The 24877-nt window shown below is 39.6% G+C and overlaps 1 protein-coding gene across 1 annotated transcript in view; it reads left to right on the top strand.

Moving 5' to 3' along the window:
* The window catches only part of ATP2C1 (ATPase secretory pathway Ca2+ transporting 1), a 66658-nt gene that overhangs the window by 18982 nt on the left and 22799 nt on the right, over nt 1-24877 (top strand). The window contains exons 7-16 of the mRNA XM_065399126.1: nt 3407-3562; nt 5741-5809; nt 8832-8907; nt 9503-9569; nt 10873-10997; nt 12421-12518; nt 17685-17780; nt 17874-17963; nt 20246-20350; nt 23342-23498. Of these exons, the coding sequence (XP_065255198.1) occupies nt 3407-3562; nt 5741-5809; nt 8832-8907; nt 9503-9569; nt 10873-10997; nt 12421-12518; nt 17685-17780; nt 17874-17963; nt 20246-20350; nt 23342-23498 (1039 nt within the window). The remainder of the gene's footprint in view (nt 1-3406; nt 3563-5740; nt 5810-8831; nt 8908-9502; nt 9570-10872; nt 10998-12420; nt 12519-17684; nt 17781-17873; nt 17964-20245; nt 20351-23341; nt 23499-24877) is intronic.

Here is a 24877-nt window from a genome sequence, read left to right as displayed (position 1 = left end):
CTTTGCAAATACTTGGAGTGTAAATAGTTTAAAAGCATATTCTTGAGAGTTCCAATGTTCCTACCATGATCTTTTAACAGAAGTTGCAGTTGTACATGAACATGTTGAGGTAAGGGCTTTTTGGGATATGATCAAATCTGCTTGACCTTAATGATCTCCCTTACATGTATTTAGATCTCATTGAGAATGAGGCTTATTTTATTAGATGCTTAAGGCTTCCACTAAAGGTATTCATATGTATAAGAGTTTATTCTTAGCCCTTTGTGTCTACAGGATTTGACTTGTTTCATTTATAAAAGGCATTGCATTGTTTGTATCTTGTGCTTTTTTAGGTTGGTTTGTGATGAGCAGAGAAATGAAGTTTAATCCAATTTGTTTATTACTTGACTATTGGCAGATCCTCTTTTATAGAAGAGAATTCTAGCTAGTCTCCTAGGTCTGTATGGGCCTATGCTTTCACTTCTGTTCTTAATCCGTGATGGATGTGTGTGTTTCTTTAAAAAAACACAGTAACTGGTTATTTTTACTGTTTAAAACCCTGGGAAAACTCACTTTGAGGACACATCAGTGTTCATCTGCAGAGCAAAGTAGGCCAGTATAAAAATGTGTGGGATTTGAAGATGCAATGTAAACATGTAGTCGACTTCATAATATCTTAGCGTTATTAGAGAAACCTCTGCGAAGGTGTGAATGCTTGAAGAGATTTCTTTGATGCCCTGGGATTTAAAAACCAAATTAAATGAAAAGCCCACAGTAAGAATCCACGTTAGATGAATATGTTGCTTTGCAACTTATTTGTAGGGAAGTGACAAACACAAGTGATCTAAGGCCTGGTCTACACTAACCCCCCAATTCGAACTAAGGTACGCAACTTCAGCTACGTGAATAACGTAGCTGAAGTCGACATACCTTAGTTCGAACTTACCGTGGTCCAGACGTGGCAGGCAGGCTCCCCTGTCGACTCCGCGTACTCCTCGCGCCGAGCAGGATTACCGGAGTCGACGGCGAGCACTTCTGGGTTCGATTTATCGCGTCCAGACAAGACGCGATAAATCGAAACCAGAAGTTCGATTGCCTGCCGCCGAACCAGCGCATAAGTATAGACAAGCCCTAATATATTAGAAGGGTCCTAGAACAAAATACATAGTTTCTTGCTTGATCATATATGTACATACATGCATATAGATAATTATTTTTCTTTTTATTTATAGATATTCAACTGAAATTGTTTGCTTTGACAAAACTCAATAAGTTTAGCCTGAATGAGGAATATAGCTTTAGTGAACTGCCTATTTTTTAGGTGACTGGAATTGAGTAGGTTTTAGAATACTAGTCAGAGGGGGAGTAGGAATAGGACAGTTGGAAAAACTACTTTGTTTAAATATTCTGAAACAAACTTCTAAATCTTCAGTCTAATCTTCTAGTTGATGACTGTCTTAGTAAACTGCAGAAATTAGAGTTAAGCAGTGTTTGCCCTTTAAAGCATTTCACGTATAAAGAAAAAGGAAAAATCTTTACTGAACTAACTCCCACAGCATATGCTGAATATCTCATTTTTCTAAAACATGAAATTTGAAACTTCTTCCAACCTTTCTAATCTCTATATACTAATGAGCTATCCATGTATTCTGCTAATCCTCTCCGAAATCAGAATGTAACCCTGACAAATAAAATATTGCATATTACAATTCAGGCTTCAGACAAAATATCTCTTGGGAGTGATTATTTAAATGTTTCAAAGTCTCTTTTTTTTTTTTTTTTTTTAAAGCTGAACAAGGAGACCAAAGTAGTTTGTTTTTTAATTCCATAGATTTGTGGTACTGTACTGTTTACATAAAAAAGTAGCACTTCCTGTAGCTGTTCAATTCTACATAGATTTTATTGATTATGATTGAAAGATTAATTGCAGTTTTTGACCAGTGTCCCTTTTCCTTTATTGATACAGCACCAGCATTTTAAAAATGGGCACTGCCCTGGTAACTATTTGAGAGAATAGCAGGAAATAGAAGGGGTATGGCTGATCACAAAGCGCTTTAGTAAAGGTACTATCCTTTTTTAATGTTAACTACATTATTTTTATTTAGTGATCTATATTCATCTTGCTGTCCAGCACTGATAAAGAATACCCAGTACATCAAAAATAAAATGTTGCCTTTTTAAAAAACCTGGAAATACCTGAACTGCTGTGATCTACCACAGCGTTAATTGTTTTGAGTGCAGTGCAATTGGTCCATCTTTACTTGTCGAAAGACATCCTTTCGAAGAGATTAAGTATTTTAGTGATGGATCTTCCCATCTGTCCTTAAACATTTTTTTCCCCCCCTTCAGGTAGCTGGCTAAAAGTGTAGATTGATTAGATTACAAATAAATGGTGTTCCCTATTTAATCAACATCCCTTTACAGAGTGATTACATTCAGGAGAAGACTAGAGTAGTCCCTTGTGATTGACTTCTGGCTCATTCAAGAGGCCAAAATAACTCCCATTAAAGACCATGGGAAAGACTTTAATGGGAGTGGGATTTGACCCCAAGACCGTTCTAGGTGATATATTTTAAGACTTCTATTTTTTGTTTTGCACTACCTTTATTTCTTTACCCCATGTCTTAACCGGTCTTATTTTTCTTAATACTAATTCTTCCTCTTTCTGCCAGACTCATTCCTGGGCGGTTCTGCTGATTAAGGGAATCTAGATTAAAGAAACACATTTTCATCTATGCAATCATATCTCCTGAACAACAAGGCCGCCTTGACTATTGGCAGGGAATGGTGGTTTTTTTTCAAGAATTTAAGTGTGACCAAGCACTTTAGGGAACAGGATTCTTGTTAGGAGTTGCCGAAGAATGAAGCTAAGAATTGTGTCATAGGTGAGAGTGAAAGGATGCAGTGGTGCATATGTACTTGCAATCCTAATTAACCCTTTTGGTCAGTGGTTGAATGGATCAGAATAGCAGTCCTCTATAGATCCACCCAAAGAAGAAATTGGGGTTTTGGGATCCAGTTGGTGGTGGTTTTAATAAAGGCAAGTGAATTGCATCCTCACTTATAGTCAGTACTGTTTTTTTCCAAGCCATTAGGGTATCTGTTTCTTGTTTTTCTCTTCTTCTCAAGCTTTCCTTTGGTTTAATACCTAAGATCCCAAAGACTTTTGCATTTATTGAACTGGAGGATATAGCCTGTACAACAGCTTGTTCATTTAGTTAGTTTTCAACTCACTTCATTGATTATAAGAGCATGCTTAGTTAACGTGTGTAATTTCCTAACACACATGCAATACATTTTATGTTTCTAAGAAGGGAATCTGTGGGAGAATTTAACAACTGTCAGCATTCTGAATACTTTGAAAAACTCAATACTGTACAGATGGACATGAAGCTTTTTACTTAGTCAGTATGTTTTGTTCCCAAAGGCTGTGGATCTTTCTATTGATGAATCTAGTCTGACAGGCGAGACTGCTCCGTGCTCTAAATCGACTGCTCCTCAGCCAGCTGCTACCAATGGAGACCTCACCTCCAGAAGCAATATTGCTTTCATGGGTACACTGGTTAGATGTGGAAAGGCAAAGGTAATATCATATTGATAGAGAAGAATGTACTGCATGTCTTAATTATTTCTAAGCTGCCAGATCTACTTTAAAGTTCATCCACCTATTGACAATGTAGCTTAATAGCTGTACAATATTTACATTTTTCTTAGACCAATATTTAAAATGCATGACCTTTTGCTATTAATATAGAAATGTTTAACTACCTGATGTACTATAGCAGAACTCTCTTTTTGTAGCTTACTTCAATTACTTGGTTCCAAGGACACCTGAGGGGGCCGAAAGTACTAAAAGGGGACTGTGTGTTTGCGGGGAGCGGGGAGATTGGCCTATGAACACCACAAGGCCCCCCCATCTCATGAGCACAAGGCCCATCTACAAAATCCCAGGTCTTTTACTTCTGGGAACCATTCCTTTCAACTGCACTGGAGACCAACCACTGGGGGTGCCAGCAACTAGCTTGGCCATACCCCACCCACACTTCCTGGCATCAAAACTCCTACTGATCCATTCCCTCACATTCAAGAGCCAGATATCTTCCCCCAGCATCATCCCTGAAAAACTCAGGCCAATTATAACAGGTGTCCCAGTGCTCAACCTCTGAACAACCAGTCTTTATGAATATCCTGGTAACCTCATGGTTCACATTCTTCTGGGCCTTATCCACAGGAGTCAGTTCATCAGGTCTCTGTGAAACCCACTTTCTGACCAGACCACTCTTATGTCTGGCCACAATTGCTTGATCAACCCAACATCCCTTTGAATTCAACCCCTCCAGTTGACTCCAGTGCAGGCCCCAAGATCATTTTTTCTCCAAGGTGAATAACCAGGACTTTAGGTGGGTGCTCGTTATTCATTAGTGAATGCAGAAAAGGCATGAGCTGATCCCACAGCGTGCCTCTCCTGCTGAACCACTGAATGTGTGCAGATTTAGCCTTGAAACTCAGCTGCAAATCACCTGGCCACCTTCTTGTGGGTCCAGTGCACTATAGAGAGCCGGCAAATCCAAACATCAACCATGTTTTGGATGTGCCCTGGAATCTGAAACGGAGCAGGTTAGTTACACTTATTGCCTGTCCTAATAACCCCTCCCCTGGGGTGGACATAAACCTTTAACAATTCAATTTCCAGTGCTCGATAGCCTGAACCTTTTGAGCCAAAAACCTGTGACGTTGCTGCTGCGCTCCTGAAAGAATGTGTACCAAAGTTAGCCAGGTGGAGACAAAAGTAGGCAAACACTTTTTACATAACTCCAGCAAACAGTTTCCTGACAAGATATCAATCACCCTTGTACAAGTATCAGGCCTGGCTCCTGATTATATATTGCTAGGAAAGTTCTAACTGCTCTTATGGGTCACTGGTATTCATTCACACATTCCCATAACACCAAGACCCCTTTCTTGTTTTGGTCTGTTTTTGAATACCCTAAGTTCAGTGACGCTGCTCTAAGTGACGGCCATATGTCCAGTAATTCCAATACCTGCTTGGGCTTGTCTGCAGCTGCTTGAGGCAGCTCACTTATCCTGAACGCAGCTGGAATGGAACAAAGAGGCTCCACATGGCCCAGACTAGTTTAAATTAATGAAAGGGGAGGGTGAGGGAACAATTGACTTTCTCCTCTGCTGGCCAATGAATGGATAGAGCAGTAGTCCCCAAATTGTGAGGCCCCCCCAGGGGGGTGCAGAGGAATGTTCAGGGGGGTATGGCAGGGTCCAGGCCAGCCCCCATGGGGGGGGTGGGCAGGGAGTGCCACCCAGCCTTGCTCTGCCCCTGGCCCCCTGCCACAGCTGAGGGGGGAGGTGCAGACAGGTGTAAGAGGGGGCAAGAGGTAAAAAGTTTGGGGACCACTGGGGTAGAGCCTCTAGAGGGGAAGGAGCCACCCCTGCATCCCTAGTGAATGCTATCCTTCTTTCTATCAGGGCTGTCCCAATCACTGCTGGTCCTATCAACTTTTCTATCGGTTGAGGCAGATGGGTGGCATTGTATAGATATTACCTGAGAAGTTACTGAATACTTCAGCAGAGTGTACAAAAGCTTTGCAAAATTGCTTATCTGACTTGTTCAGAGCATTGATAAAGCTTAAAAAAGATTCAGTACAGCCAACTAGTCACTATTTGATCCATAGACTGTAAACAAATTGTCAAGAACCATTAACAGTTTGATATAAAGTCTCAAATTGGAATGAATTTTATTTTGTAGGGGATAGTGATTGGAACTGGAGAAAACTCAGAGTTTGGGGAGGTTTTTAAAATGATGCAAGCAGAAGAAGTAAGTATTAATACTTCAAGCACAGTACACCTTTTTGTAAATGTAAATACTACTTTCTGCCAAAAATTTTGTTAGTGGAGCTTGCATTGGTATTTTAGAATAGAAATTTGGAAACTAACCTTTTTTTCTTATTGGTGTCACTGTCTTTTTATTTTTCTTCTCTCCTACACAAGAAGTCTGAACTCAGAGCATGAAAGCAGTAATTGAATTCAGATCAGCAAGCTAATCAAAATTGATGTAAAAATGTGAAGATAATTCAAATAAGATTCTGAACTTGTTAAAGATTCATTTCTATGCTAGAACAGTTCTTAGAAAAATATGTGGAAATTCATTCGCTGGGAATTGTTTCCATTTACATTAAATTGTCCTGATGCTCATCATATAGGAGTTTTATTGGTGTGTCTAAAACATAACTAATTTAACTTGACTAACTGAACACTAACTTTATTTAGAACACATGTAATGGTTTCATAACTTGCTGAACAAAGGTTTTTTCCAGAGAAATGACCAAAAATGTCAGATACGGTGATCAGAATTTATTTAATCCTTTTTGGCTAAAGGGTCATTATCAAGACTGACTGCTACAAAATTTATGTATCTTTAAATTCCTTTTAAAACACAATTTTTCTCTGAAGAAAAATTACTTTAAAAAGTCAGCTTGTCAAAACAAGGGGCTTCAAAAGAGAAACATTAGTGTGTGTGGTGTGTGTTTTTTTTTTTTTTTTTTTTTTTTTTTTAAATCTGGGCAACCTGCCAGAAACACAACAGTGCTGCAAGGTTTCTCCAGATTAATGCATTATTGTCCTTGTGGTCTGCTTGCCACTTGGTGTGGGGAGAAGGAGGAAATGCCTTGTATTGAAACACACAAACAAAATCCTGTATTCACAAAACTTCAGAAAGGAGTATTTCATAAGTGGTGTTTTTGCACTTATCTCTTCTTTTCTTTCAGTTTAGAAAAACAAGCCTCCATACACAGGCTCTGAACACACCCTACCACTTAATTAAAATCACACAATTAAATATATATTTCAATGTAGTGTTACAATTAGCATGTTTCCATATTTGAATGCAAAACAATCAACTACAAATGTTAACCCCCTGCCTCCAACCAAAATAAATGTAACTAATTATTAAAGTCTAAGTTCTGTAGGTGGAGGAGGAAAAAGCTTGGCTCAATGCCCTTGTATAACATTTTAATGAGTAGCTAGCATATGTGCTGGAAAAGAGTTTTGTGAAACAGAAGAAATTGATATCAAACAAGTCAAACCATAAACTACATCTTTAACAAACTATCTCCATATCAAGGAGAAATAAATTCCATAGTGAATAAATGTCTAATAAAATAATAAATTAAAATAATGGTGCTTTTTGAAAGAGTTGGATTTTACCTTGGTCACTTTCTGTACTTTGCTTACCTAAATTCTCTCTGCAGTTTTAATTGGCTATGGTATTCATCACTTCCTTTTCTAAACTGTTGTACAATATTGTTGCTGTCCACTATTTTAAGCAATTAAAACTATTGGGTTTCACTTATGTAAATGAAGTGACCCTAGTGCTTTTTTATGTTTAGTTTGTATGGAAACTATACAAAGTTAACTTCAGAAGGTGTTCCATGCTGTATTGTCTGTCTTTTATGACAATTTAGTTAAGACATCAGTTGTAATGGTTCTCAGTTAATGAAACGGTGAAGTCTGTTGTTAAATTCTCTCAAAATAGTTCATTTTCTATGACTACTGAGCAAATGGTACTGAAGAATGAGATACAAGGGTTCTTAAGTTAGTCTGTAATGCATTTATGGGCCCACTTTCTTTTTTTAATCTTCAGAAGTATTTGTCCTTCTTGCAGTCTTTTTATTGCTGTATGTTCAGTCAGATATGGGAGAATTGGGAGGATCTACAGTAGGGAGCCTTATTTGGTGCTGCACCAAACTAATGTAATAATTAAGGCAGTTCCCTATTTGCTCTCAGCAGAGACCTGAGGTTTCGCTCTTCTCTTCCTGATAACAGAACATTTCCTAAATGTCAGTTGACACTGCAAAGTTCTCAATTATACCTTGGATATTAGGAAGTTGGAACACCTATCCTTCTACTTCCTGGGCTAGACATAATTGCGTCCCTGAGCTCCCAGATCTAATATTCTGGTTTAAGCATCTTTGGGGAAAATACTGAATAGTACTTTGGCTCATTCCTAACTCCAACACAATGGGAAGTAATCTGAAGTACAAAATCAACTTGGCTTTTCTCTGTACAGTTGTATCCATAGGATTCTGACTCTTTGCTTTTACTCTAGTTTTTGGAAAGCTTTTCTTACTACTTAATAGAGCATTCAGTATCTGCCATATGTATTTTTCATACTATAGTTTAACTTGTGTTACTGTGTAGATGAGCATCTGGACATCTAATGTAAGTGTCTGCTTTCCTGTCTCCTCTTTTATGGTTTTTAACTTCTTTTCTAAAGAAGCTGGTTTTGTATGCAGTTGTCTGTTTTTTGGCATTAGGTGTTATATATCTTTCTATGGAATGACCAGTTCTGAAACTCTTCCAGATGACCAGCAAATCCCCTGGGATATATGGTGGTCTTTCCTGACTCTGATACTTGTTTAGACCTTGGAAAAAGTCTCACTTGCCCCTCTGTTACCTGGAGCCAGGGAGTTTTCAAGAACTACAGGGCTTCAAATCCACTTTGCCTACTTGTAAATACTCAAGATAAAAAACTTGGTACATTCAAAGCACTAGGAAGCTGCTAAAGAATTATTATCTTCTTCACTCTAATGAATTATTCATTGAGGCTTGACTTCTACTTCTCACAAGAATGGAACAGAGCACTAGATTATGCATAGTGCATGGATATTTCTACAACCTAAACGTGGTCGATAATTCTACATTTTGGTGGTGTCAACTTTGACAGAGTACCCATTACATTTTAGAAACTTAGTGTCATAATTTGTATTGTAGTATTGCTTACATTTTTGTTTAAACAATAATGATTCAGTTGTCACCCTGAACTCTCACATTTCATCAAGGCTCCAAAGACACCTCTGCAGAAGAGCATGGACCTTTTAGGAAAACAGCTTTCCTTATATTCCTTTGGTATAATAGGTAAGAACATATCTGTATCTGCATTTGAGTTTTTTAGGAACATTCATAATTCATTCCTGCTAGACACTTACGTAGCTGTAAATGAAAAAATGTTGGTCTTGGAAAATTTTGGGATTTAAAAACACTTTACTTTTCTGCTTGCTTTTAATTTTATTGGCCTGTGCTAAGTGGTATGGAATAGCAATTGATTGCTTTCATACTTGTAGATCTTTATTTGTTGCCTATGTCCTTCTGGCTGCTACAGATCTCTTCCCCCACTGTCTTATTTTTCTGATGCTTTTCTACTCTAAATCCTCCTTTCCTTTTAGATGGCCATTTGTGCCTCATTTTTTAGTTCTGAGTCTCAGTGCCAATGCTGTTCAGTGGTTTACCTGACAGAAATTTTATTTCACTTTGGATGCTGAAGGGTATCGCCATGCTAACAGACCCGCATATCACTGGCTAAGGAAACTAAGCTGTACAATGCACTAAGCGTGGGTTCTAGAGCTGCAATATATAGCACAAATGACAAGTTTACATGTGCTTAATGTTTGATAATCCTGAAGCTTCTACATTGTTTTATATTTAAATACACCCTGCTTTGTTCTGTTTGTAGGTATTATTATGCTGGTTGGCTGGTTGCAAGGAAAGCATATCCTTGATATGTTTACTATTGGTGTGAGGTGAGAATTTCATATCAAAGTGAAAAATATTCTTATTTGAACACTTAAGTAAACACTTTGAAAATCAGTTGCATATGTATTATGGTATGTCTGTATAATGCATGCTGTGCTTTTAAGCCACTTACATTTATTTGACATGTAAGACTGAATGCCATATAAACTGAAAATAGATATTCTGCTGACATGAGAATGGTCAGTCACTTCCATTTTTATGCTAAAATGGTATGTATACTGTGCTTGACTTATTTAAATCCATAAATCTCTGGCCTAATCTCTAGATGTAGTTGCAAATTAAAACACAACTAACATCTCTATAAATACTGTAATAACCAGAAGTTTAGATTCCGTATAATATAACCACTAGAACTCAAATTTAAACCCAAAAGAATAAAATTCATGAACTTGGTGGACTCCAGCAAACACTTGAGTAAATAAATGTCTTGCTTTGTGTCCTAAGACTGTCTCCCTTCCTCAGAGTGGTAGAGGGAGTAAGTTCCCCAGAAAGAGTCCTTCTGCGAAGAATGACCCTTATGTTAGGTGTCCCAACAATCTACTCTAGGAAATCTGCCTCAGCATACCAACTTTGGTAGTGCAGAGGAAAAAAGGTGATCTTTTTGGCAAAAGTACTCAGACCATATAAAGCTTTATATGTCAAACCAGCACTTTGAATTGCATCTGTGCGCAACTAGGAAGTACTAAGTACCCTCTGCACCAGCTGACTTTTTTCAAACATCCATGTAAGATGCACTTAAATACAGTGTATTGTACCCCAAACTGGAGGTGACAGTGATGGATCATTGGTGCAGCCTGCATTAGAGAGGAAGTTTTGACATTTTCCTAGAGGGATATATATGGAAAAGTTCATGATGTGCTGAATTACCCTTCTTATCTGCTAATTTGATGTGATTTATGCACAATTCAGATTTTATTAGTTAGGATTTGAGGGTCTTAGGTGGGGAGGACACTTCAAAATTGATCTTCCATCCTTATTTTCACACCATTTTGCTTAAGTATCGTAGCACATCTGTGTTCATGCATCTGAACAGTAAACTCTGAAATCATGGCATATTGGTTCATCTACACAGGGTGCCACATTTTTCCAGACTAAATGACATGTGATTAGAGCAAAGTAGCAGCTGTTTTGTGTGTGTGTGTGTGTGTGTGTGTGTGTGTGTGTGTTCTGGTTTTTTTGTTTTTTGTTGGTGTGTCCATAAAACACTGTCTCTAATTTGATTGATTATGCTTTTTTTAGTCAGTACATTGACTTCTAAGCCAATGTGTTTTGTTTACATTTTTATTGCAGTTTGGCTGTAGCTGCAATCCCTGAAGGACTACCTATTGTGGTAACAGTGACATTGGCTCTTGGTGTGATGAGAATGGTCAAGAAAAGGGCTATTGTAAAAAAGCTACCTATTGTTGAAACTTTAGGTATGACTAAACCAAATAATAAAGAATATTGTGGTATTAATGTTAGAGTTAACCAAAAAAACACAGTTTAAAAAGTCTGTTCAACTACGGTGTTAGCAACAATTTTACCAAGAACATGGTAGTACTTTAAAGCATTTAAAAAAAAAAAATATTATACTATTGAATTTACTGCAGGACCTGTGATGCATTTTTTCAAGCTTCTTGCGCCTAGCATCAGAGCCTAGCATACAGAATTCATTGGTCTATGTCATTATCAGGGCTGTAGTTTCACAGGTGAAACAGTATGGAGGAAAACGGTTCACCAGTTAAAACACTTATTCTCTTTTCTGTGCTTAGTTAAATAAAATACTGATGTTTTAAAATTGGCAGGTTGCCATGTATTTAGGAATAGTATCATTGAGATATTTGTGAACAACACTTCTAAGTTTATCAGTACTAGAAAATTGCATGGTGTGTCATCAGGAAGTCTACATACCACTTTTCAAGTATGTATGTTTTTAATGTCATACATGAAGCTGTATTTTAGATATTAAACAAGGACTCGCATCTATATCCTATCTGGGACCTCCGTGCGTTGATACTAATGGACGTGCAGAGTGCTTCAATGCTGCAAGGTTCTCTTAGAGTTCCCGAAATGTCAAAGGCATTGAGACTCAATATTTCTAGATGCTATTTTTCTTGCATTGTACGGTTAATAAATCTCACATTCCAAAAATCTCTGCCATCCAATTAAACATTCAGATTTAGAATAGTTTAAATAAAAGACACTAATGCAACTTTGACTTAAATTTTAAATGCTCAAGTTAGGAAATTCATGTAGAGGCATTATCTTTGCTAGAGTAAGAATAAATATTATTTGTTGAATAATAATATTATTTGTAAGAACGTGTGGTTGCTATGGAAATAAGAGCATTAAACTTTTTTACTGTTCACAACAACTTCTGACACTTCCTTAATATAGTTGTTCAGTAAACAGGAAGACAAACATTTTGGAAAATTATAGTTCTTAGCTGCATTCATAACTCTTTGCATAGTTTTGTTGAACTACCTATTGACAATTTTGTGGTGAATCCTTTGAGTCAGTTTATAAGTAACTAGAAATTTTTTGCCTCTGTGCTTAAACAAAAAACTTGCATTGGATTTTATAAAATCCAAAAAATGGAATTGTAACCTAGGCAATTAGTGTTATTTTTTGGCATACAAGAGTTCTGAAGGAGATAGTGAGAAATTAAAACATAAGTGAAAACTGTAACTGGCTAGATATATTAACACCCTCCTTCTAATGAAGTTCTGTAACATGTACATCTTATCTCAAGTTCCAAAGCACTTGGAAATAAATTTGTCTTCACTGAGGTTTGTTTGCTCATGTTTCAAAGAAGACTTCCTGTCGTATGTTTAATTTAATTGTGTTTTTTTTCTTCAGGTTGCTGTAATGTGATTTGTTCAGATAAAACTGGAACTCTGACCAAGAATGAAATGACTGTTACTCATATTTTTACTTCAGATGGACAGTATGCTGAGGTATGTGGTAGGAATATATTTTTAAACCTTTTCTCCAGTGATTTTTGGTGCAGATGAAAGGTCAGACTGAAATATGTTAATTACAGCAAATTCAGAGCTGTCTGAGGTAGTGTAACCTTCTCCATGCCATTGTGCTATGCCTCAGTACTGTTCTGGAGGGACCACCTCTAGCGGGAAAGCTAGTTCTGTCCTCATGCCTATTCAGTATTTTGAGATTTCTGGGCCACGTCCCAGTTGTTCTGTCTATAGGGAGTTCTCCATAAAAATAGATAGGGAGATCTGGCTCTTTGAGCATGCTGACAGCATATTATGTCGGCTTTGGTTAAAAAAAGAACATTGAGAGGTTGTTTTTGCTGTCCCTATTGAAAACAAGATTATGGTGGCTACTTGCTGTAGCATGTGAATAAAAATGAAATCTAGTTGTAGTAGACTTCAGAGCTGGGGTTTCAAACATATATCACTACCCTCATGGTTGCAAAGAAAAAAATTTGGTTAAGACTTGTAAGTTAATTGATAGTGATGTCTTAATGAATGGGAGATAAGTTGAAATAATTAAATGTGGACTTCACCACCATGCTAATGTCTTTAGAGTTGACTCTTCAATGATGACACCTTGGTGTTGAGAGTAACTGTTTCATTGCTGATCATTTTAATGAATGGAATGCAGAAGGGTGTGGCAGTGAAGGCATGGTGAGGACTGAATTGCTGCCAGGAGGGAAATGCACAAGGAGATACAAAGATAAAGAAGGGGACAACAACAAGAGGGTGGGAAAAGAAAAGACAAATAACTGCTGCTCTTAAAACCACATCTTCTCACTACAGGCACGTCTTTTCTTGTGAGTTGCGGCATAGCACTGGGCGCTATTAAAAACAAAACAAAAACCACCCCCACGAGGGGAATAGCTACCAGTGCTGAAACTTGCAGCGTTCGGGGGTGTTTTTTCACACCCCCGAGCGAGAAAGTTGCAGCACTGTAAAATACCCTTAGGGCTTGTCTACACTGGCATGTCGGCACTGGCAAGTTTCTGCACCATAAGTTATACCACTTCTATTAAAACACTGGAATTAAACCACTGTTGCGTGTCCACACTGTGCTCCTTGTGATGCTGGAGCGCATCCACATTAGCAGCTCTTGCAACAGCAAAGACAGCAATGCATTGTGATAGCTATCCCACTGTGCAACTGGCCACAAGGTGCTTTGGGAAGGGTTTGCAATGCCTCATGGGGCAGGCACAGCGTCACATGATGTAGGTTTCCCAATCCCATTGTTCCATGGGCATCCTACTACATTGCCAGCTGCTTTTCAACTGAAGAACGGGGGAGGGAGGGGGGGATGTGTGTGTATGGATGGGGGGGGAGAGACAGTGTGTTTTGGGGGACACTGTCAGCATTCTGTCTTGTAAGATCAGACAGCGGCAGGAAGCAACTAGTCCTGGGGGAGGGGGAAACCCTGACATCAGCCCCCACCTCCCTCCCTGGGCTCTCTGAACAGCAATCTGTCTCTCTCATACTCTCACGCTCACACCTACCTCTGTGTTCAACAGTACGAGCATTCCACATTAATGGTTTGCTTTGTGTCCCGGAGCAGATCACCACAGCATGCACAGGCTGTCAGAAAGGGTGCTTTGAAAGGGCAGCCGAATTCAAAACAATGAGCGGAGTGGTCATTTGAGGCATTATGGGACCGCTCCGGAGGCCAATTACAGCGCAGAAAGCAATCAAGTATCCACTGGCAATAGAGTGCAGGAGCCTCTGCAAATAGCCTTACAACTCTTGTTGAGGTGTTTTTTGAAGCACTGCAACTGAGGAGTTTCTGCGCACAAAGTGGCTTGGCAGTGTGTACATGTCTGCAGTTTGAGCGCAAAAAGCTGCTTTACTGCACAGAAACTTGCCAGTATAGACAAGCCCTAAGTGATGCTGTGTAATAAGGCAGTGAACAAATGGTAAAGGTGAAATCTTGGACTTACTGAAGGCAATGGGAGTTTTTCCATTGACTTCACTGGGGCCAGGATTTTGTCCTGTAAGTTTAGTTACTACCAAAAGGCCATATTCTCCAGTTGATCTCTACAAAGTGCCTATTAACAAAGTGGAAAATCCATTTGATTGTGAATCATTGGAGTCTTTAACTTTTGCCTTCAGCCAATTGATTACAATTAAAAATGAAATTCTGCCCTCTCCACTAAAGGTATAGGGCATGCTCTAGCCAAATAATCAGAGTTCTGATTGTTACTTGTCAGGCTTATGTTGATAAGCCTGAATATTGGAAAAAATATGCTGTGCCTAAAAAAACAACAAGGAGACCGGTGGCACCTTAAAGACTAACAGATTTATTTGGGCATAAACTTTTGTGGGTAAAAAACCTCACTTACCCACGGAAGCTTATGCCCAAATAAATCTGTTAGTCTTTAAGGTGCCACCGGACTCCTTGTTTTTGTGGATACAGACTAACACGGCTACCTCCTGATGCTGTGCCTAGTACCTACTGAGTCACTTGTGGTGATCTGATGATGAAACACAAGCAAGCTCAGTGGTGTCTCTCTCCTTGCATGTTTCTGAACCATATACCTTAGATTAATATCTGTTTTGTAAAAACTTTTCTAACACTCTCACATAATCACTTCTGTGGGGGTTTTTGCTGTTGATGTGGATATTTTTATAAAATGACAGTTTAAACCAAGCTATCATAACATCTGTTAAACTGAAATGGACTTGTTGCATGGAGTCAGGATATAGGAATGCTGTTCTGATGCCTAACTATAGATCAGAGCAACTCTGAAAATAAAAATATTTGGGAAAATGTAGTTGAAATCAAACTCATAATTTTCCACGGAAAATTTGCCTTTTTTTAAATCAAAGCCAGCTTCTCTCCTCCTCCCCCCCCCTCCCCCCCCAAGTCTTAGGCTTGGTCTACACTTACCCCCCAATTCGAACTAAGGTATGCAACTTCAGCTACGTTATTCACGTAGCTGAAGTTCGAAGTACCTTAGTTCGAACTTACCTCGGTCCACACGCGGCAGGCAGGCTCCCCCGTCGACGCCGCGGTACTCCTCTCGTCTAGCTGGAGTACCGCAGTCGACGGCGATCACTTCCGGGTTCGACTTATCGCGTCCAGACAAGACGCGATAAGTCGAACCCAGAACTTCGATTCCCAGCCGCCGAACTAGCGGCTGGGTGTAGACATACCCTTAGATATTTCAGGTTTGGGCTTCTTTGAAGAGCCAAAATTTGTCTCCTTTCCATGGTACTTTCCACAAACTTTTAGTCAAAACCCCAGTTTTCTATCAAAACAGCTTTGGGAAACATTTTTGACCAGCCCTATCATATAAAGTTTCCAGTCCTGCAGTTCTCTGCATGAATGGTTTTGTCAATAACTGTAAGGTTTTTGAAGTCAGGTACTCATATCAACTTACTCTGGCTCCTGCATTCAGGATTTCCAGCTGCTTACTATTTGTAACAATGGTTGCCGAAGTGTCACTCACTTCAGCTGAAGCAGAAAACTTTGCTACTTTTTTCTTTCATGCCCATTTTATAAAGAATAGGAAGAACTGACAACTTAAACCAGTTTCAAAATGTCTTTGACTACTTTCAGGTGTGATTTTGTTCCTATTGCCATCAATGGGTATCTTTTCTTTGTCTTGAGTAGAAGTAGGATGGTGGGCCCTCTTTTTTTTTTTTATCACTGTTACCTACATCCCTTCTTCTCTCTCTGTTTTGACAACCACAATCTTGTGTTTACATTGGGAGAAACATATAGTGCCTCTTTTCTGTTTGAGTTTTGAAACACAGCATAAGAAAAAGTATATTGCAGTTATTCTGGGGAGAAGAGCCTTACTCTGAATTGAAGGGAAAAGAAGAAAAACACAAAGATGAGAGGAATGAAAGTGGCAAAAATTAATTTTCAAAACCATGTACTGGTCAGCAGTTTGGTAACTTGTTTAGTTTCTTGTCTTCTAATTTTTACATTTTTAATTTAAAATATCTATGTGGAAACTTGGAGGGGCTCTATATATCCCTCCAATTATTATATCCAGAGTTAAGGTTCAGTAACTTCAGTTGAGCACAGTCATGCCCCAAAGGAGGGAAATGAGTGAAAAGGATTCTGAATTTTAGTTTTAAACTCTACCTGTATGTTGCTAAATGGGGTTTAAACTAAAACTGCCACAATCGTTCAGACCAGTGGTTCATCTAATTAGATCTCCTGTTTCTGATAGTGACCAGCACCAGATGCTTATGGAAGGAACTTTAATCCTAAACCTGGACACATAAACCAAATACCCACACTGCTAACCTAAGGGATTATTGTAGGGCCCTTGATTGGGGCCTCTAGGTGCTACTGCAATACAGATATTTAATAAATATAAATTAATAACTGTCTTCAGAGTCTAATCTCTCCTAGGCCTCATCTGCTTTGCTGTTCTTCAGGCAGCCCACTTCCAGTAGCTACACTTCTGGCTCTCATTGCGTGACCCCCAGCAGTTGGTATGCATTGTAATCCAATTAACAGCCCTGCTCTCATTCACCATCCCCCAAAGGCAATCTCTACCCTAGAGACCTTACAGTGGCACAGTTGTACCCATGCAACTGTGCCGCTGTAAGGTCTCCTGTGTAGTTGCTCTATGCTGCCAGGAGAGAGCTCTCCCATTGGCATAATTAAAACACTCCCAATGAGTGGCAGTAGCTGTATCGGCAGGAGAGACTCTCCCTCCGACATAGCACTGTCCACACTGGCACTTCTGTCAATGTAACTTATGTCACAAAAGTGCTAATGTAGACATAGCCTAAGAGACCGCTACTCGCGAGTCCTGAGGGGCAGGAAAACAAATATCCTAAGCTTTGCTTATCGCTGATAAGCAGTAAGAATACAGCAGTTGAAGAATACTGAATTAATTCTGAATTTGAATTACAGATTTGGAAGTTATGGTCTGATATTCTATCGAAATATTAAACTGTTCAGATTGAGTTAAATACTCTTTAACTTAAACCCTCTGCATTAGAAGCTGATTAGGAAATGTTGTGTGCACCTTTCACTTGGTATAATTGTTCCATTTTTAAATTACTCCTATTCCATTATCTGTGTGAGAGGCTTTGAATTTATGAAATGAATTTGTAATCTTGCCTTTCAATCTTCCATTTTATGCTGTATTTGGCTGTTTTTGTGTCTTACAGGTTACTGGAGTAGGCTATAACAGGTTTGGAGAAGTCATACTTGATGGTGATGTTATTCATGGGTATAACAACCCCTCTGTTAGCAGAATTGTTGAGGTAAGATCTCAACACAGTAAGCAGTCTATTTTCATTGAATTAGTACAGGAATTGTATATTGCCTTGACCTCTGTTTTATTTGTGTCTTTTTAGGCAGGTTGTGTGTGCAATGATGCCATAATTAGAAACGGCACTCTAATGGGAAAACCAACAGAAGGGGCCTTACTTGCACTTGCTATGAAGGTATGTACCTAATTCATGGTGGTTTTTCTCCTCATGTCGAACATTAAGTTCATAGGAATGAGTGTTTAACTATAGCACTAATAGTTTGTATGTTTTCATTGAAAAAAAACCTCTTTCCTCCATATAAAGAATCTTTCATTATGAAAAATTACTGGGCATCCTGACAATGTAGATAATGAATAGGAGATGAAAATGGAACTGAAATAAAATGATGTTTGGATCTGATTTTTTTTGATAACTTGTCTATTTTTACTTTGAATTTTTGACTGTTTACCGTTTAAAGTTGTCATTTAATTTGGTGCTAGCCCATTTGTGAAGTAATCAGCATCTGTTCTGAAGCTGGAGAGGATTAGAAAAGATAAAATAGTGGCACATGAGCAATTGATTATTTACTGGCACTTAAATAGTACCTTTCAGAGTTGCAGCATTTAAAGTGTTGGATACAGGGACTTTCAGTTGAGTAACTTTTGGTTAAACAAGATTTCCTCTGTATGCTGCGACAATGAACTACTTGGACAGGTGACAGTGAACCCCGGTACCTAATCTTTCTATGACTGTGCGTAGCTTTGTATCTATGTTGTGTAATGCAGTGATGTTCAGTTTTTTCCCCCATCTGGGACTCAGAATCCACACACAACTTCTTGCAGAGACCCATTTAAAACCCCACACTCTTGTGACTCCACAAGGATTATGGGATTGATTGTATGAAAATTGGCGGGTGGACTACAACCGCTTCTTGCCATCCCTGCAGTGCACTTTGCTATGGGCAGGGGGAGTGGGGCCATTTTAAGATGTGAACCAAGTAGATTCTAGAGTAGTGGGGTTTAGCAGGTAGGTGACATTGCATTATTTTTAATCCGCATATTTTCCCCCAGAGTTGAGTGGGGTTGGGAATGGAGTTAGAGTTGCAATCAGGGTTGTGGTAGGAAGAACAGCAGACACATTGAATTTTCCCCCAAGCTTCACTCTGAGTCCTGGAAGCCACAAATTTTCAGATGAACTTTTTACTGTGGTGGAGATTTTGTTGTGATGCACCTTAAGGTTGCCTCCTGCAATTTGAAAACCACCGATCTTAGTTCTACTGAGGAGATAGGAGTTCTCCTATTTGAATCTCTGCTGTGGTCTTGCTTTATAATTTTGGGCAAGTCACTTATTGCACTGGTTCTCAAACTTATTTGATCAGGCCCCCCTTCTTTGTGTCTGTAGTCATTCATGCCCCCCCCCAGGCCCAAGTACATGTACTGCCACCCAACTCTGAAGGCAGGGTGGAGAGTAGCGGCTGCTGGCCGGGCACCCAGCTCTGAAGGCAGCACTGCACCAGCAGCAGCAGCACAGAAATAAGGGTGGGAATGTGAAAAGTGATATTTGTCAATATCACTTTTCACAGCAGATTTAGTGCCACCTTGCAACCTTCTGTACTGCTGCTGCCACCCTGAGGCTGACAGCCAGAGCCCCACTGCCTCCAGCGGGGGGGGAAGGAGAGCCTGAGCCCAGGGTTACCTCCTGATGAGGCATGTGGGAGGTGGGGGGAAGAGAGCCCGAGCCTGGGTGGTGGGGCTTCAGCTGTCCTCTTTATTCCCGCTTCCCAGGTGTGCACGACCCTTCTACACGAGCCCCAGCCACCTGGGGCTGACAGCCAGAGTTCTTTTTCTAAAAACAAAAACAAAATCTCTACACACAGTTCTTGTCTCCTGTGACACATTCCCATGCCTCCCTTGGGAGGCCCACCCCATAATTTGAGAACCGCTGACTTAACATGTCTGCCTCTGTTTCCCAGCAATGCAATAGAGGTAACATCTGCCTATCTCAGTGGTTTGCAAGCTTGAATCATTATAAAGTGCTTTTTAAAACCTGGAGAAGGGGCTGTAGAATACTAAAGTATCTGCTCTAGAAGTTGGATACGTTTTAATGAGCAGTGTGCAACAGCGAGATCTGTGTTTGCACCTAGGTATAACTGAGACACTGAGATCTTTGGATGAAAGGCAGAATACTGTATAAGAACAAAGTAGATGTGATTTTGAAAATGTAAAAAAATATTCTGTTGGTGACTGACATTGAAACATAAAAAGGTGTGGGTTTGTTCATTGGTGTTTATCTATCAAAGCTTATATCTAAGCTGGACTAGTGTGACTTGCTTTTAGTTTTAATAGGGAAATAAAAACTGAATGGGTTTATAAATAACTAAGAATGAAAATGAGCCATTTGAACTTGTGACTTGAAAGGCTAGTAGCCTGGCTAAATGAATAAAAATGTTTTTGATATTACGGTTACATTTTACACAGATGGGTCTAGATGAACTCCAGCAGGACTATATTAGAAAAGCAGAGTATCCCTTCAGCTCAGAGCAAAAATGGATGGCTGTTAAATGTGTGCACAGGACACAACAGGTAGGCCTTTTCCATGGCTATTTCCTCACTCAGTGATGTTAACTAACTTCCTACAGCACAGGAAATGGTGTACAAGCTATCTCTGTTTAACTTCAGAAGTTGTGTACAGGAAGGGAGTAGCAAGCCAGCAGCATAGCGCTACACCTGTGAGTGTGAAGGAGAAAGTTTGATAGTGAAACTAGTTTAATTTTCTGTCTCTGAAGTGGTGGTTGAAAACCACAGGGAGTTTGTGGAAGTATACAGTGAAATTAAACATTTTAAAATTCTAAATTTGAGCTCCTCCATAGAAATCTCATGAGATTCTGTTGATGTTCTGCTGTTTTCTGGGCAATGTAGTTACATGGCAAGAAGGAATATACCAGTTTAACAGAGAAAGGAATTGCATTATGTGAAATAACCATTTCATTTGGAATAATGGGGGAAATGAACTTTCTCCATAACATATATATCTGTATGTTTACCTCCCCTTCCTTCCTTCCTTCCTTCCTTCCTTCCTTCCTTCCTTCCCACCCCTCCCCCCCCCCCCCCCCCCCCCAAAAAAGTGTGTGGCAGGTGGAATATTTTGGTGCTAGTGAAAGTAAGAATTGCTGTTAAGTCTGACCAGCATGAAATAGCTACAGGCTCCTAAACAGCATGTGTCATGGAAGGCAATGGATCCTGGATTTATGGAATATCCCTCTAGTGCTTATGGCAAAAAAAGTTAGCTTGTTGTTAAAGCTTCAAAATAGCACCAGAAACTCTCTAGTTGTGGAGATGGAAGGTTCTAATTTGTGGCCTGCCCACTTTCCATGCTGCACTGCTTCAAATTCTCAGAGCATTAAGTCATCAGCTTTAGGATAGAGTTTGCAGAAGAATTAAGGAGAGCTTAGCAGCCTAGATTTGATTTGATTTTTAAAAATTACCTTCGGAGCCAAGAGGACGAAAGGATTCCCTAGCATATACTGCAGGTAATCTCTTCCCCTACCCTCAGTGTTTTGATGTTCCTAAATTTGAACCTTTTCACTACACCCCCTGTTGATCTCTGAAACAAAGGTCAATTGGGGAAAATTACAGTACAAACAACCTGACTACCTACAACAACTTAAAATATCCTGGCTTCACCAAGACCTGAACAATTGTGTAATGTATAGAGGATCTTAACATAGATATTTCTTTGACCGGGTAGCTGGCCTTCTAATTTAAGGCCTTGGATGTGGGCTCAGGAGATCTGAGGCTACCTCTACACTGCAAATGGGGTTTGTACAATTTGCAGCTTGTATGGATATACCTGTGCTAGCTTTAATCTAATGAGGACACAGTGGCATGAGCTGTATGAGCCTGCCTGACTCGCTGGGTAGGCCATACTGAAGCCTATGCCACCATGTTCTCCTTGCTATTTTTAGCAAACTAGCTAGATGTAAAGCTAGCACAGGTACATGCACCCATGCTGCAAATTATACTCAGTTGCAGTGTAGATATAGTCTGTGTTCTGTTCCAGATTCTGCCACAGGCTTCTTTCTGTGCTGCAGTTTCCCATCTGTTTGCCATTAGTGCCAGTCAAAATGTTTTTATGGAAACTAGGTCTCAAACCTGATCTCATTCTTTAAGATTACAAATTTGATGAAAGTAACTGCATAAATCTAATATATTTAGACTTTGTACTACACAACTTGCTGATTAATAATATAGTGTAGTCTGAATTTTTTAGAGTACGCATTAAATGGCTCAAGAACGGACCTCTCAAAAAGTAGTCCTCAATGGGAATCATCAGTGAATCGGGATGTTTCTGGTTGGAGTTACACAGAGCTTGGAACTAGGCTTGATGCTATTGAACATTTTAATCAATGATCTGAAAGTAAATATAAAATCACTGCTGATAAAATTTGCAGATGATACAAATGCAAAGTTATAAATCTAGGAATGAGGAATGCAGACTATATTTACAGACTAGGGGATTGTATTCTGGAAAGCAGTGACTGTGAAAAAGACTTAGGGATCATAGTGGACATACAACTGAATATGAGCTCCCAGTGTGGTACTGTGGCAAAAAGGACTAATGGAATCTTTGGATGTATAAACGGGAGTAGTGAGTAGAAGTAGGGAGATTTCACCTGTATATGTGGCATTGGTGAGACTCATACTGTGTATAGTTCTTGGCCACAATTTAAAGAGGATGTTGAAAAATTGGAGAGGGTGCAGAAATGAGCCACAAAACATGATTTGAGAGCTGGAGAAAATACCATTCAGTGAGAGACTTACAGATTCTATGAATCTGTAAACTGAGGCTTCCTTTTCACCCTTTGTCTTGTCTATTTAGGACAGGTCTATCTACAGACCTATATCAGAATAACTGTTCAGGGATGTGAAAAATCCACACCCCTGAGCGACATAATTACACTGATCTAACCCCCTGTGTAGATAGCACTATGTTGACAGAGCCTCTCCCACCACCATAGGTACCATCTCTCGGAGAGGTAGATCAACTACACCAAGGGAGAAACTCTTTGTTAAAGTGCTGCCGATGCAAGCTGCCCATGCAGACAAGCCCTACTGCGCTGTACATGGAGACTAGCCCTACTGCACATTAGCTTTTCAGGACATGAACTGTCTAATGTGTGTATCCACAGTGCCTAATAAAATGACCTAATTTCAAGAGGGCTTTATAGATGCTACTGTGATGCTACTAATTTATAGACACCTCTACCCCGATATAACGCTGTCCTCAGGAGCCAAAAAATCTTACCGCATTATAGGTGAAACGGCGTTATATTGAATTTTGATCCGCCGGAACGCGCAGCCCCGCCCCCCTGGAGCGTTGTTTTACCGCGTTATATCTGAATTCGTGTTATATCAGGTCGCGTTATAAAGGGGTAGAGATGTATTATGTATTTAGAATTGCACTGTTATGAAAATAGATTTTCGCTTTAAATGAATGCGTTAGCTCTTACATTGCAGAATGTATGATATAGGTTAGAGGACTCTAATTACTCGTGAATATTTTTTTTTCCTTAGGACAAACCAGAGATTTGCTTTATGAAGGGAGCTTATGAACAAGTGATTAGATACTGTACAACATATAACAGCAAGGGGCAGACCCTGCCTCTCACCCAACAACAGAGAGAACAGTATCAGCAAGAGACTATATCTATGGGCTCTGCAGGACTTAGGGGTAAGGCCGCTCTCGTGTACCATCTCTACAGGTTAATAAACAGCTTAAATGTGTTGCTTGACTCACTTCTTCATAGTAAGTGTAACACAGGACTGGTAAAGGACGAGGGAAGATTGATATCAAAGGTGGCTCCCCAGGCTGTGGGAGATGCCGCAGATACAACATCCAGATCTTTAGCCACAGGACTGGTCATGTGAAGGCTTCAATCATTGGGCTTCCCTAGAGAGGTCCAAAATACTATGCAAGACCGCCCCTTTGAGTCCAACCTTCTTAATGAAAAGACAGACGAGCCTCTACATTCTGTAAAGGACTCAAAGATCCACCCTGTGGTCCCTGGAGATTTACACCTGTACTTGCCAGCATCGCCTATGGAGCTTTTTTAAAAAGTGACATCACATTAGCTATCCTCCAGTCATTTGGTACAGAAGCTGATTTATATGGTAGGTTATATACCACAGTTAGTTTAAAAAAAAAAAAAAAAAACAGTAGTTCTTCAATTTCACATTTGAGTTCCTTCAGAATTCGTGTTAATACCATCTGATCCTGTTGACTTATTACTGTTTAATTTATCAATTTATTCGAAAGCCTCTTCTAATAACACCTCAATCTGGAACAGTTCCTCAGATTTGTCATTTAAAAAGAGTGGCTCAGGTTTGGAAATCTCCCTCACATCCTCAGCCGTGAATATCACCGCAAAGAATTAATTGTTACTGTAATTGGAGGCTCCTAGAGGTGTGTGGTCCCTATCTGTATTCCAGTATCCACCCTCCCTCCCCTCTGCTTCAGATCCAGTTGGATTGCAGTAGGAGGAGGAACTGGAGAGGTGTTGACACACGCTGCCTCTTATAGCCTTGGTTGGGAGCACAAGGAGAGCTACTGAGTGTGTGCGGGTGAATGGACCCTACTTTGAAGAAATTCTGGACTCAGGCGCGTGGTGCACATGCGTACCCATGTATGGAATACAGATAGGGACCACACATCTTGAACCTCCAGTACAGTAAGTAAGCTCCATTTCTTCTGTAGGCCTCTAAATTGTCTGAGGACACAATATTTAAATATGGCTGCTTGTTATTTTTAACATTAAGGTTGATAAAAAGAGGGGGAGAGGTGTTACACAGGAAACTTGCGGGCTGACAGTCCATCCATGACAGTCTTTCATTCACCTTTGCAAAGGGTCATGGACATGGTATACTGATCTTTACTTTGTTTCATGGATTTAGTTTTAGCTTGCTTACAACCTTATTTTTAAAAAATATTTGTGGATTGAAATCACCCTCTTTATATAAGCTGACAATATTTAGCCTCTACTGGTGGGCCAATTTATCCTATATTGGTGCACTTAGCCTCCTATTCATATTAATATTATGAAAAACAGTAAT

Source organism: Emys orbicularis, chromosome 2, assembly GCF_028017835.1.
Source record: "Emys orbicularis isolate rEmyOrb1 chromosome 2, rEmyOrb1.hap1, whole genome shotgun sequence".
Taxonomy (NCBI): Eukaryota; Metazoa; Chordata; order Testudines; family Emydidae; genus Emys; species Emys orbicularis.
Note: the sequence above shows the minus strand (reverse complement) of the source record. Positions and strands in the feature narration are given on the sequence as shown.